General features: G+C 41.3%; 1 protein-coding gene across 3 annotated transcripts in view; it reads left to right on the top strand.

Moving 5' to 3' along the window:
- The window catches only part of LOC144792671 (alpha-1,4-N-acetylglucosaminyltransferase-like), a 660,182-nt gene that overhangs the window by 174,859 nt on the left and 471,817 nt on the right, over nt 1-13,506 (top strand). For all 3 annotated transcript variants that reach the window (XR_013602591.1, XR_013602590.1, XM_078667818.1), the window contains exon 2: nt 6,834-6,872. Coding sequence is in view for 1 of the 3 variants with exons in the window: in XM_078667818.1 (XP_078523944.1) it covers nt 6,834-6,872 (39 nt within the window). In the remaining 2 variants the exon portion in view is untranslated. The remainder of the gene's footprint in view (nt 1-6,833; nt 6,873-13,506) is intronic.

Below are 13,506 nucleotides of genomic sequence, written 5' to 3'. Positions count from 1 at the left end.
TAAAGGTGTGTGCAAAGATAGTAAGACATACTGTTTCAGGTGTGGTGATCCTAATCATTTTGCATCTTCCAGAAATTGTCCGACACAAAGCAGTGTGTGCAACAATTGTAATAGAAAAGGTCATTTTTCAAAAATGTGCAGGGACATTAGAAGACAACCCCTGCCTCGAGGTGCGCAGGTGTTTTAAGGCCCAGCATTGAAAAATTTGGAATTGGACAATGAAGATGTGATGGAGAAAAACATTGTTCTAATGGTGCATGGAGAACGGAAGGTAGATGATGAAGAGCCCATTAGTCCCCTTATGTGCAATTTGCAAGTGCTGGGTTTGGAACTGTCAGTCACCGCTGACTCTGGTTTGCCATTTACCGTAATTTCACATACATATTTTGAGAATAAGTTTGAAAACAGGAAGCCATTTCTTTTGAAACCTGATTTTATAGCTGTGACCTTTGATGGTCGACGCATTGATTTTTCAGGTTACTTTGAAGTCATGACCACGTTCAAAGGAAGGAAAGCCCAGTTGAAGATTTATGTGGCAAAGAAAGGTGCAAATGTACTAGGATGGAGGTATCAAAGATGACTGGGCATTAAACTTGTTCCTAGTGCAGCAGATCCTGTACTGGTGATACAGGATTTTCAGAATAGAGAAAAGATGTATTCCTCTTTCCTGGAAGTAGTTAATGAAATATTGGATAAACTGCAGGGGTACGAACATGAAATTAAATTAAAGAATGTTGCTAAGCCTCTTAAACAAAAAGTGAGAAAAGTACCATTTAGTGTGAGAATAGAATTGCAAGTACTCTTGGATCAAATGTTGGAAGATGATGTCATTGAGGAGACTGAAACCTCAGAGTGGATTTCTCCTGTAGTTATGGCCAAGAAAAGCAATGGTAAACTCCGATTATGCATAGACTTAAGGGCTCTTAATGAGAAAATCATTGTGGATAGACATCCCTTGCCTAAGATAAACAATCTGCTGTCCATGTTCGATGGTGCTACAGTATTTTCCACGTTAGACTTATGTAGTGCTTACCATCAAATACATTTGGCTGAGAAATCTAGACATTTGACCAGCTTTATCCTACCCTGTGGGGTATATCAGTTTAAAAGGATGCCGTTCGGACTGGCGTCAGCATCTTAAGTCTTTCAGAGAGCCATGCAGCACATGCTCACAGACATGGACAGTAAAGTTAGATGTTTTCAGGATGATATTTTGGTGTTCACCAAATCAGAGAAGGAATATTTTTATCTTTTGCAAGAGTTTTGCAGAAGACTGTCTGAGAATGGACTTGTACTATGCATCGAAAACTGTAAATTATTTGAGTCCCAGGTGGATTACTTGGGGCACACTATATCTGCCAATGGTGTGGTACCTAAGGAGAGTCTTTTGGATGCCATCAAACATGCTCCTGCACCAGACAACAGCGAAAAATGTATGTCTTTTAGTCGACTGTGTGAATACTATAGTTGGTTTGTGAAACATTTTGCCACTGTGATGGAGCCACTTAGGAAAGTATTACGCAAGAATTGTGAGTATTTGTGGGACAAAGATCAGCAGAATGCTTTTGAGTGTATTAAATGTTAAATATTGACTGCGACTGCACTTCGGCCTTTCGTGAAAGGAAAGAAGTGTGTGATATAGCAGCTGATGCTAGTGCCTTTGGGCTTGGTGCGGTGTTGTCGCAAAGAGCAGGTGGGTCGGAATGGGTGGTAGCGTATACTTCCAAGACTTTAAATAAAGCAGTATGAAAATATTCCGTTATTGAGCGCGACCTGTTGGCTTGTGTATAGGCTACCAACCATTTTAGACATTTTCTCTGGGGTACCCGTTTTGACATTGTGTCAGACCACAAGCCCTTTATTCCTATTCTGTCTCCCGGGGGTGGGAGAATTGCTACTGCCTGCATTGCCAGGTTCCCCTCCAAACTCCAGCAATACAGTATTTATTTTAGTAATGTGCCCGGCCGTTTAAACCGTCAGATTTTCTCTAAAGATTACCCCGGGATGATGAAAAGGAGGAAATGTACCTAGAAGAGGATTTGGTTGTGGTGGCCGTGTGACTGATGTGACTGGAGGCAATACAGCAGTTGATGACGATACCCTGTGGGCCACTGAATATTCTAAGGATGTAGAACTCAGTCTGGTCAAAAAATATATTGTTGAAGGGTGGCCTAGCATTAAAAGCCTTGTGGGTCCCCTACATTCCTTCGCTCAGGTGGCCCCTAAATTATCTGTGAATGGGAAATTTGTATTTCGTAACAACAAATGTATTCCCCCTGTTGAGATACGGAAATGTCTTCTTGAATTGAGTCACCACTGGCGCTTGGGAATGACTGCATTAAAAAATGAATTGCTGGAACATTACTTGTGACCTGGAATGGATATGGATGCTGATCGGTTTGTGAGAAAACGTGAGGTGTGTAAGGTGGCACACAGAAATTGCAAGACTCTAGTTCCTCCCATGAAAGCTACTCCTTGGCCAGAACATGCTTGGCAAAAAGTGTGATTAAATATTGTGGGACCATTGTTGAATTTACCTAGTGGAATGATGTTTGCCATTGTCCTTATCATTCCAAGTGGCCAGAGGTAAAGTTGGTGAAAAGCATTAGCACCAGTTGCGTTTTCTATTTTCTCATAAAGGTGTTTGATCTGGAAGGATATCCTGAGAAGCTGGTCACTGACAATGGTATGCAATTTGTTTTGAATGAAATGAAGCAGTTTCTCTGTACCCCTAAAATAGAACATGTGCGCACTGCCTTATTTGATCCATAATGCAATGGTTTAGTGGAACGATTTAATCGTTGTCTGGAAGAAAGTATACACTTGGCTCTGGTAGGAAAGATTCTTTTTCTGATCCCTGTCTGTGAAAGATTTTGGTCGTATAGGATTATGCGTCATGCTGTCACAGGAGTATTACCTTTGTTGCTTCTGAGAGGTAGACAACCCACTTTGTTAATATGTCCTTGGTGGTTCAAACTTAAATTCTCAAGACATAAGATCATGAATGAGCACGACATGTTTGTCATCAAGAAGAAGGTCAGTGACATGCAGTACAAATCTAAAAGACAATATGACATGGCACATAAAGTTGCACCTTGAAAAGGGTGGTTTCGTGAGAATTAGGTGGGACAGAAGGATGAGTAAGGGTTTAAGCAATTCTCTAAACCCATCAAAGTGATCAAAACTAATACGAGAAGTGTTATAACGCAAGATGGCAAATGTTGGAACATGAAGAGGTTGTCCAAGTGCACATTGGATGAAAGTGAGAGAATGTCTGGGGAATGCAAAGGGGGTACCGTACATGATTTTGTGGGTGTTCCCAGAAATGTGGATAATGGTGTGTTGATTGAAGAGATTCCTCGGTTTCATGACAAATGTTCTGAACTGAGTAAAAGTACTACTGAGGAACCTTTGGCTGTAAATGATCCAGTTGTCTTTGACAGCCTGGATGTAAGTGATGAGGACACTATTACCAGTCGGTGAGATTTGCTCCTAGGTCAAGAATTCCTTCAAGGAAAATATTTTTTGAGGATTAAGTCTTCCTTATTCATTGTTTTTTGAAGGAAGATGTGTTATGTTTTCATGCTTTTCACTTTATGCATTATCCCTGTTTTCTACCCTGATCCTTTCTCCCTTTCCGTCTCCCCATCCTTCCTTCCCTGCTACCCATTGATCAGAGGGCTCGTGTTGGAATGTTGATGCTAGGAGGCTCGGGTGGGTGACGGTTGGAGGGGGATATTATTGTGAGGAGTTGGCGCAGTGGGATGGAATACATTTTGCAGCTGAAACTTACTAGAGTCTCTTAGTTTTTCTTCCACGATTACCACAGTTCACCATTATTGTTCTAGGCTCTTTTTCTAGCTTCTCAGGTGTGTTTTCACCCTCTGGGATATATTTCACTTGTATTCTCAGTAATTATCCCATACACACTATAATATATCATTCCAATGTGAAACAATTATTCCATGTTATCAGTTATAGAGCCTTACTAGTTACGCGCACTACCTCTTATGGCATAATCTTATTTGGTTGTGTGTATACTGTCATTCAATATGTTCTTTCTAACAGACTGTATTCTAACAGATATATTTATGCAACCTTTGTTATGCCTCTTATAACATGAGTTGTTTTGGGCTCCAGCACAAACTCTCTAAGCCATATTTGTTCTCATGCCCGTTTACCAAGCAACCCTGTGACATGGGTTGTAACATAGTATGTGGGAAGTTTTACTTATCTCAACAGATATGAAAAAAACTGTTGGATAGGATTTGTTCTAATTTAAGAGATACAGTATTTGGTCTTTGTATTATTTTTGAACTAATAATATTCACCTTTGCCAACGTCTGTATTTTCTTAGTTATTCTGATCCAAATACCCGATAATATTTTAAGGTATAATAAATCACCATTAACATACCAATGAATAGTATGTATCCTGATTTGGAGGATGGAGTCCAAAACGAGTTTGTTCCCTACTATTCCCTGCATGTTCTCAGGCCGGTCTGTTGGTCTTCAGACATCATATTTCCAATGTGTGGGAGGAGGAGCCAAGCTAGCAACCAAGATGGTCTCTGACTCCCGCCGGAATATCCTGTCACTTATCCTGTTCTTTCGCCCGGCCTCCATGTTTATGAACCTGCCGTGAGCTTAATGGAACTATTCCGAACTTTTTACCTGTTCGGCTGACGAAGTTACGTCGAATGGAAGTTTGCGGCCTAGATCTGCCCAGAAACCGGGGTCTCGAGTACTGGCCCGTCCAGGTTTCAGTTGAAGAACATCGGCTGCGGTGGTGTGCTTGGGTCCGGTCCACCTGAGTGGAATCATTTATTTTGCTTTCTTGATTGCTATGGATGACGTTTGGCTGCCTCGGTGAAAGTCGGAGGAGGGGGGACAGCTCAACGGTCACGGCTGCGGACTGGGGTCCTGCCCGGTGACCCGGTAAAGGGCCCGCTGGTGTTCGCTGGGTTGGAGCCTACGCCTGCGGTTGTGGACCTGGGATTTCATCGGAACCATTGATAAGTCTCCCTCCGCAGTCGGCTATTCCCGACTCGCCCGTTCCCTCTCTGAGAGATCGAGTTCGAAAGGGGAGGCGATCATGACTGTCGCCGATTGCTGAGTAGAGGAACGGACCGAGAGTGACCCGTCGCTACGAACTGTGTTGGCAGCCATTGAATCTATTCATTTATACGTTGAAGAGCGTATTCAGACGATGATGGTACGCTTGTCTGAGGCGGTACAAATTGGACCGGACCCTACTCCACTACATGAAACGGTAACGACCGAGACACCCAAGATGGCCACTCTGCTGGATGACATAGACTCCGTACTGTGTGATATGTCGGAGCCTCTACCCAGTGTCATGGAAGATGAGAACAAACTTGATGCCACCAATGGATCGCCAAGCCTACAATCGCTGCCGCCTCTGGAAGAACTAAGTGTTATTCCCATTTTAGAGACTTTTGATGAGAGCTGTTATCGGAATGGAACAGCATCACTCCTCCATACATCGGGGCCGCTAAGATGGCGGAAGCATCGTCGTTGGGACTTCATAACGAGGAGGGGAGTCTCTGGACCTGTCGGTGTTCACAGCACTCTCGTTCTACTATTTTGTCTTGCATTGAATTCTCTTCCTCGTACTGTCCGGTGGTAGAGGCGGTTCGTTCAGAGGGGACTCCTGCGTCTGATCGTAAGGGGCAAGGATGAGTTTGAAAGACTGGGGTTTTTTACTTAAGAACGATGGACACGGGATCTGTTAACCTTATGCCTTGGAATGGCTGGGCGGTTATTGAAATTTCACTTGCAGAGACATGTTTGGTATCTGATAGCTTTCTTGACTTCAACTTGGGGATTCATGGTTCTGGCGGGGGGGAGGGGCGACCGGGGGCCCGTGCAAATATGCCCTCCTCCACTTCTCTACTCTGGTAGAGTTCTTCTTTTAGAGTCTAGTTAGTTGGGGAGAAGGCACGCTGCTACTGGGGGTTAGGCGGTAACCCTTTGCAGGGGTGCAGGGTGGGGGGAAGGGTTTATTGTTTTCTTTTTGTTATCCATATTATTTTCTAATTTTTCATTTTTTTCCTAGTCTTTCCTATACATGTACTGTTGTCGTAATATCCGGACTCTGATCCTTAACTTCTAGTGTCAGGTTGCCATGATTCTCCTGCTGTTTGATTTGTGGGTGGGTGGGTGTTGAGGATCAGCTGCTAAACTGTTTAGCGATTATACTGCAGTCAATTTTATTTTTGTGTTTACTACTGTGGACCTCTCGAAGAATTGTGCTGTTTCAAGTCTATCCTGTTTTTGTACCACTTCACCCTGGTAACATCGTATGTATCTATGGCACAGGATATCTCTGTTGATTTTTTTTATTTTTGCTTTAAAATAATAAAAAGATTTATAAAAAAAAATATTTCCAATGTTTGTAGCCGCATCTGAGATACCTATCCTTTTCCCTGCAGCGATAATCTTCTCCTCTCAGGGGATAAGGGAAGGGTAACTGGGTATGCTTCTATGAATGGGATACAGGGCTTGTCTTCTTAGGGCCTCTATGGTTCAGTGACTCAATTTTCTAGTGACACACTTGTAATGTATCAGAGACGGGCATATGTACTCACTGTGGGGGAGGGAGGGTGGGGTGGAATACATCAAATTCTTGAGAGAGAAAAGCAGCTAAATAAACACATTTAATTCATTGTCCACATTTAACCCTTTTGGTTCATGTAATTCTAATTTCAAAATGTATTTTGCTTCCAACCTGCGGAGATATTTCTCATGTTCCCTAACTCTGTTTTTTTTTCTCTGAATATTATCAATCACGCAATAATACAACTGTTCAAGGTCTCCCGGGTGTGCCTTCCAGAAATATCTCGCAACAGGGTAAGTTGTCCACGTTTTTATAGCCCTAAGATGCTTCAGGACTGTTTTGTGAATCTGTTTGATTGTGTTTCCTTTGTGTACTTTATCACAGCTTCATTTTAACAAGTAAATAGCACATTTAGTCTTACAGGTTAGGTGTCTGAAAATTGTAATCTCATGTCCATAGGGTGTGGGTACTGAGGTTATGTTTTTCCCATATCTGCAAGCTTTCCAATTGTCGCACCTGAAGAAGTCTTTCCTTGGTTTTAACCACTGAACATTGCTATTTCTAGTGTTATTCTTCACCATCCTGTCTCTAAAGAATTTGTCTTTCCTATAAGCTATAAACGGCTTGGTGGAGATCAAATCCGCAATTACTTTGTCACTACAAAATAAATGCTAATGTTTCTGTATTGTGCTCCTTACTGAGAAATGGTCTGTATTGTATGTAATTACAAACCTCAAGGTGTTCATCTTTTCTGTGGGCCCATTTTCAGAGCATTCTTTAAATAAAACCTCTTTGTGTTTGAGTTTGGTAACCCTGGAAAGTGCTGTGCCAAGTACCCCCTTACTATACCCTATTTCTCTGAATCTGTGCAGCATTTCTCTGCTGGTGTTGCTAAAGTTCTCATTCTAATTACATATTCTATGAGCTCTTAGGTACTCCCCAAACGGTATACTATGTTTCAGGTTTAATGGGTGACAACTAGAGAGAAGCATGTAAGGTGGTATTTCCAGAGGTGGATTTCCTAAATATATTCGTCTGCATTTTACCATTCTCAATAGTCAAGGACATATCAAAATATTCATTGCAAGTTTCACTGATCTTACTAGTAAATGCAAGATGAAAATTGTTGTTATTGATTGCCGCAATAAAAGCCTGTGCTGATGCCATGGTGCCAGTCAGATTTTATCAGGTCAAGCTACTTTTAGCACCACCATGTCCATCTGTTCTGGCAAATAAATGCAAGCTGGAAGGAACAGGTGTTTTCTGTTTACTCAGAAAGTGAATGAATAATAAAGAGGCCTTTAAGTCTTATTTTAATCTTGATACATTTGCTGTCTGTACAAGGGCAGAGGTCAAATGTCAGTTTTTCTTTTTACTAATTGTTTCTCACCCTGGAGCTTTTTGTCAAGTTAGCTGTCTGACAGTCATGAAACAAAAGGCTAAAAGATGTCAGTTTGTTTTTCTAACGCACAGCATTTAAACAGCTTGTAAAGGAATAATACAAGTATGTCAAAATATATCAAAGTTTTGAAATCATTTTTTTTTGTAATTCAGAAGTTTGATGCAAACAAAGCATTAAGTAGCAGCAAAACAAATCAGAACACTTTACTTGGTGATGTGTAAATGACAAATATTTGCAGAAATTCGATTTCCAAACATTGTACACTGTATAGTTTTATCAATAAAACCACATGTCAGTGGGAAATGCTGTAGCTATTTCAATTGAATTTCTGCTAATTGCAAAAAAGTGTGCTCCTATTTCATACTTCGGGTATATATTTATTAAAAGTGATAGTTATCAAACATGATTTGAGAAACATTCCTGCCCCAGCCCTGATGACAATGTGGTTAATGAACTATGAGGTAAGTCAGCAGTCATGTGTATGCTATATATGGCTAGATTTTTATTGTATATAGAGCGAAGGTTTAGTTTATTAAATCAAACAAAAGTATTTTTTGTAGAGCAGATATGCTGATTTTGCATATTTGAAGGTGCTCTCATATGTGATAAAGAAGAAAATGGCAACTCAGTGAATTAAAATATTTGCGATGGATCACATAATTTCAAACTATTTTATGAGTCAATAGCATTATCATTATATACCATTTCGTAGGCCAAAGAATGACATTTCCACCTTTGTCTACTTTACACAGCCAGCATTATTGGATAACCTAGGTAAAAAGTTTTTATCTCTCTGTGTTTTTAATGTTCATCTTGATCAGTCTATTTCTCTTGTACATTTGTTTTAGATCTTTTATCAAAGGCTCAGAACATATTCTAATATTATCATGCAAAATAGGAGGAATAAAAGAGGATTTAGCTCTAAAATGCAAGTGTCCCCCTATCAACAAATCCCCTTCCATCAATTACTCAAGGGAATCATATGCTTCCCCCTTTCTCCTCTTTCCAGATCTAATAGCTGTTGAAAGATGTCCACGTCTTCAACCAGCAAATTGCTTCCAACTTCAGGGTTACTAGGTGGCTTTCCTTTCAGAGTAACACCCTTTTTTCTTTCTTCAAAGAGTTTCATAAGCCTCAGTTTCCTAATGAAGATATATATATATATATATAGATATATATATATATGCGGCCATCGCGGACAAAAAGTTCGCTTTCGCAGCAATCTGCAGAGTGAAGGAGGCTATTTACGATTAGACTATCAGTTTGGCAGATACTGAGATTTGCCCCCCCTATATTATGAACGAAACGAAGCTACAAACAATGGAGGCTCAATAGGATGCAAGATAAGCCCTGCCTGACACAAAAATGGCTGCCGCTGCAGACAACATTGACAGAAAATAACTGCTAGCAAGCACAGCTGAAGGGGAAGAACAGGACCCCGGCCCGACTGACCCCAAAATGGTGGCTAGACCACAAAGTGGACAAAACATCAAATAAAGGCTACATCACCCAAAAGGCTTAAACATCACAGCAACTCTAGTAGAACATATTATTATTATTTAAACAGCAGAGGAGAGCTGATTACATCTCAAAGAGTCAACACCGCTGGAAGATACTGCAATACACAACACCTGACAATATTTAGCAAAATAGTTGATAACAACCTAGAAGCGACGGGCAAAAACGCACAGGTCATAAAATATCCATCGTACTTATCCAAAACAGCGGCCAAAAAGTTTAAACACAATCTAATGAGGAAAAACCCAGACATTTTGGTCTCTGACCCCTCATTTAGTATAAACAAAGGCATAATCGTCAACGACCTGATATTTTTCACTAGAAGAACGGCTAAATGGCGCAATATCATCACAGAGAAGCTCAACATAAGAACTATTAACAATATACCTCATGGCACAAAACTACTGACCACACTATCACCAAGACTTAGAGCAAACCTCTGCATAACGTTATACAAGAACGGAATAGTGCTCATACAAGCAGCCAATGATGATTTAGAGAAATTCGACAATATATTCCCGACCTTAAAAGAATGGGTAGAGAAACCTAGGGATCAACAACAACAACATCCTCGGACAACACAAGCAGATAGCCTAGACTCCATCCACCATAACATCACAAGCAACACATTGCCTAGACAATCGCAAGACCCACATCACCGAACGCCACCTGATGACACAGACATCATGCTACCCAGAGAGCCACAACATTCTCAACACCCAACGCCATTAAGAGACACAACGGAGACAGGAAACAGTTGGGACGGAAAGGACACAGTAAGAACAGTAACACCAATACCACTGGCCAATAGCGAGCCAGCACACGCACAGAACGAAGAAACATCACTGCCACAACATGAAACGACTCAAGGGATCATAGCGAGAAGTGGAGACAAACTGGCTGAAGGGGATATAGAGAGAAGAGAATTATGTACAACATCGGGGAACAATGCGTTACAACAAACAGGTAGGGAACTTAAACAGATCAACTCAAACGATGAAGACCAAACTGAGAGGACGAACGCTGCTAATACATCTCAGCAGCCCCATAAAGACTTCAAAGGAATACAGACACAAATTGACAATATAGCACAGGACATCCAAAATACTCTGAAAACAATGGTAAAAATCCTGGAAATCACTGCGGGAACACAATCCAAAGTTGAGCACATCCAAGAATTAGTGCGGAAATCGCTAGAAACAAGGAACGAGAGGGACATGCCATCAGCAGATCGATACAATCGACTAGACAGAAACCTTAGTTACTTGACAGAAGAAAAAACCCTGTCATTACTACAGACATACGAGCCGACTAAATACGGGGGAGGGGAAAAAATTGAAACAGTTCCGATTGACACTAACAGAACTTCCAAACATAAGACAAGGAAACCAAACTTTAACAACTTACAACAAATCCAGCTACCCTCCAATGGGCTTGCAAAAGACCCGAACAATACAAAAAAGCCTCTAAAATGCCTACTGCTCAACTGTCGATCAGCAGTAAAACACGCGTCAGACATCGCTGCACTTATCATTAACCAGGAAATTGACCTAGCAATCTTAACAGAAACATGGCTCTTGGAATCATCCTCTCCCTGCATGGATCTGTTAGTGCCCCCGCAATACAACATAATGAGACTAGATAGACCGAAGAAGATAGGGGGTGGGATAGCCTGCATCTACCGATCAGTCATAGAAATTAAACAAATACAATCAGACCCCCCGGAATCCTGTGAATATCTAGGTCTTAATATTAAATCAATAGACAATCAAAGATGCACACTACATACCCTGTACCATCCTCCAGGAAACAATGAAACCTTCATAGACCAACTAATGGAGATTATCACGGATAACTCTAACACTCATTCTAACAACATATTCCTAGGTGATTTTAACTTACACTGGGAAGACAAGAAGGACAAACAGATTAACACTCTTAAAACCTTCCTGACTGAGCTAAATCTAGTCCAAGCTTGCACACAGCCAACACGTTCAAAAGGAGCAACACTAGACTGGATACTATCAAGAAACAAGAACATAGTGGTTCACTCAGTTATGCCGTGCGACTGGTCGGATCATCACGCCATAATCTTCCTAATTCCAACATTAGGAAGGAATAAGATATCACAGCCCATCAAACTCAAAAAGTGGACACGGGACACTAAAGACCGGAATATTGAACGATTGGTAGAAAACTGTGAGAAAGATCTGAAACCACCTAGCAGCCTACAGAATGTGAATGATCTAACGGATCATTACACTACAACAGTAACAAACATAGTTAACACCACTATGCCTCTAAAATTGAAAAGAGTCTCGGAAAAAGACAAGAACCCTTGGTTTAATGGCTCATTGAACGATGATAGAAGGAAACTAAGAATGGCAGAAAGAAAATGGAGAGAACACCCTGCAACACCAGAACTGAAATCCCTCAGAAAAATCAGAAACGAATACAACAAAAAGATCCTCAGAACCAAAAAAGAATATATTAGATCAGAATTGGACAACGCCAAAAACAGACCACGGAAACTATTCGAAATCTTAAAGCAACAATCCAACAAACTAGCAAAATCGGCCCAAGAAATCACTAAAACCCAGTTAAGCTGTGAAGAATTCTCACATTTTTTTACCGAAAAGGCCAACAAGTTGGAGATAGAACTCAAGACGGCAGCGGACCACCTGCACAACCAACCATACAGACTGAGCACTGCCACACCGACAGTTGACCAAGAGGAAACAAAAAACAAAGCGCACTGGGATACCTTCGAGCTATATGATCAGAATACCATTGCCAAGACACTAGCGGATATCAAACCAAATAACCACTACAATGATCCACTCCCCACCAAATGTCTACAAAAAATCAACCACATCATCATCCCGATATGGACAAAAATAATAAACGCCTCCCTATCACAAGGGATCCTTCCAGAATGCTTAAAAACAGGCCAAGTGGCCCCGATCATCAAGAAACCAACGGCTGACCCAGCAGACCCTAATAACTTCCGCCCAGTTACCAATATTCCATTACTGGCCAAGCTAATCGAGAAATGTGTACAAAACCAACTGAGCCAACACATCACTAATTACATGCTGCTAGATGACTGCCAGTCGGGATTCAGAACAGGTCACAGCACTGAAACAGCTATCCTACATATCGTCGATGACGCAGTACAGGCCCTTGACCGCAATAGGACATGTCTACTAGTTCTCCTGTCCCTGTCATCTGCATTCGACACTGTAAATCATGGAAAACTACTAGACAGACTCCACTACAGGATGGGAATGACAGGAAATGTGCTGAAATGGTTTGAATCCTTCCTTCAGGACAGATCACAAAGATTTTGGGTCAACCAGACACTATCCACATCATGTCCGAATTCAATCGGAGTCCCTCAAGGATCGACACTATCTCCTTCACTTTTTAACCTGTACGTCGAACCACTGACAGAAATCCTCCGAGACGCAAACATATCCTACCACATGTACGCGGACGACACGCAAATTTACATCAAGATCGAATCCCTGGAGGACATCAAGTTATTGAATGAGACCTTAAAAATGACATTGAGATGGCTAACAAGTAATCACCTGAAACTCAATGCACAAAAAACTGAATTCCTACTAATTTCACCACCAAAGAACCACTCAGACGCAGAAGAATGGACCAGATTGATCACAGCGTTGAATTGCACCCCTACGCTAGTGGACTCAGTGAAATCACTAGGAATCACATTAGATAAAAACCTAGACATGAAAGCCCACATCAACTCAATGGCAAAAAATGCCCACTTTCACCTGAACTACTTAAGGAAAGTGAAACCATTCATTTCACCAGCAGATCTCAAACTGGCAATACAATCATTAGTAATCTCAAGGATTGAATACGGATGTACAACCTTAGCTGGCCTACCAAAAATTTCCACGGCACCACTGAAGGCATGCCTCAATGCAGCAGTAAGGCTCATTACCGGCTCAAGGAAATTCGACCATATCTCCCCTCAT

This window comes from Lissotriton helveticus, chromosome 11 (genome assembly GCF_964261635.1).
Source record: "Lissotriton helveticus chromosome 11, aLisHel1.1, whole genome shotgun sequence".
NCBI classification, from domain to species: domain Eukaryota; kingdom Metazoa; phylum Chordata; class Amphibia; order Caudata; family Salamandridae; genus Lissotriton; species Lissotriton helveticus.
The sequence above is the reverse complement of the archived record's forward strand: the minus strand, read 5'-3'. Positions and strand labels throughout refer to the sequence as shown.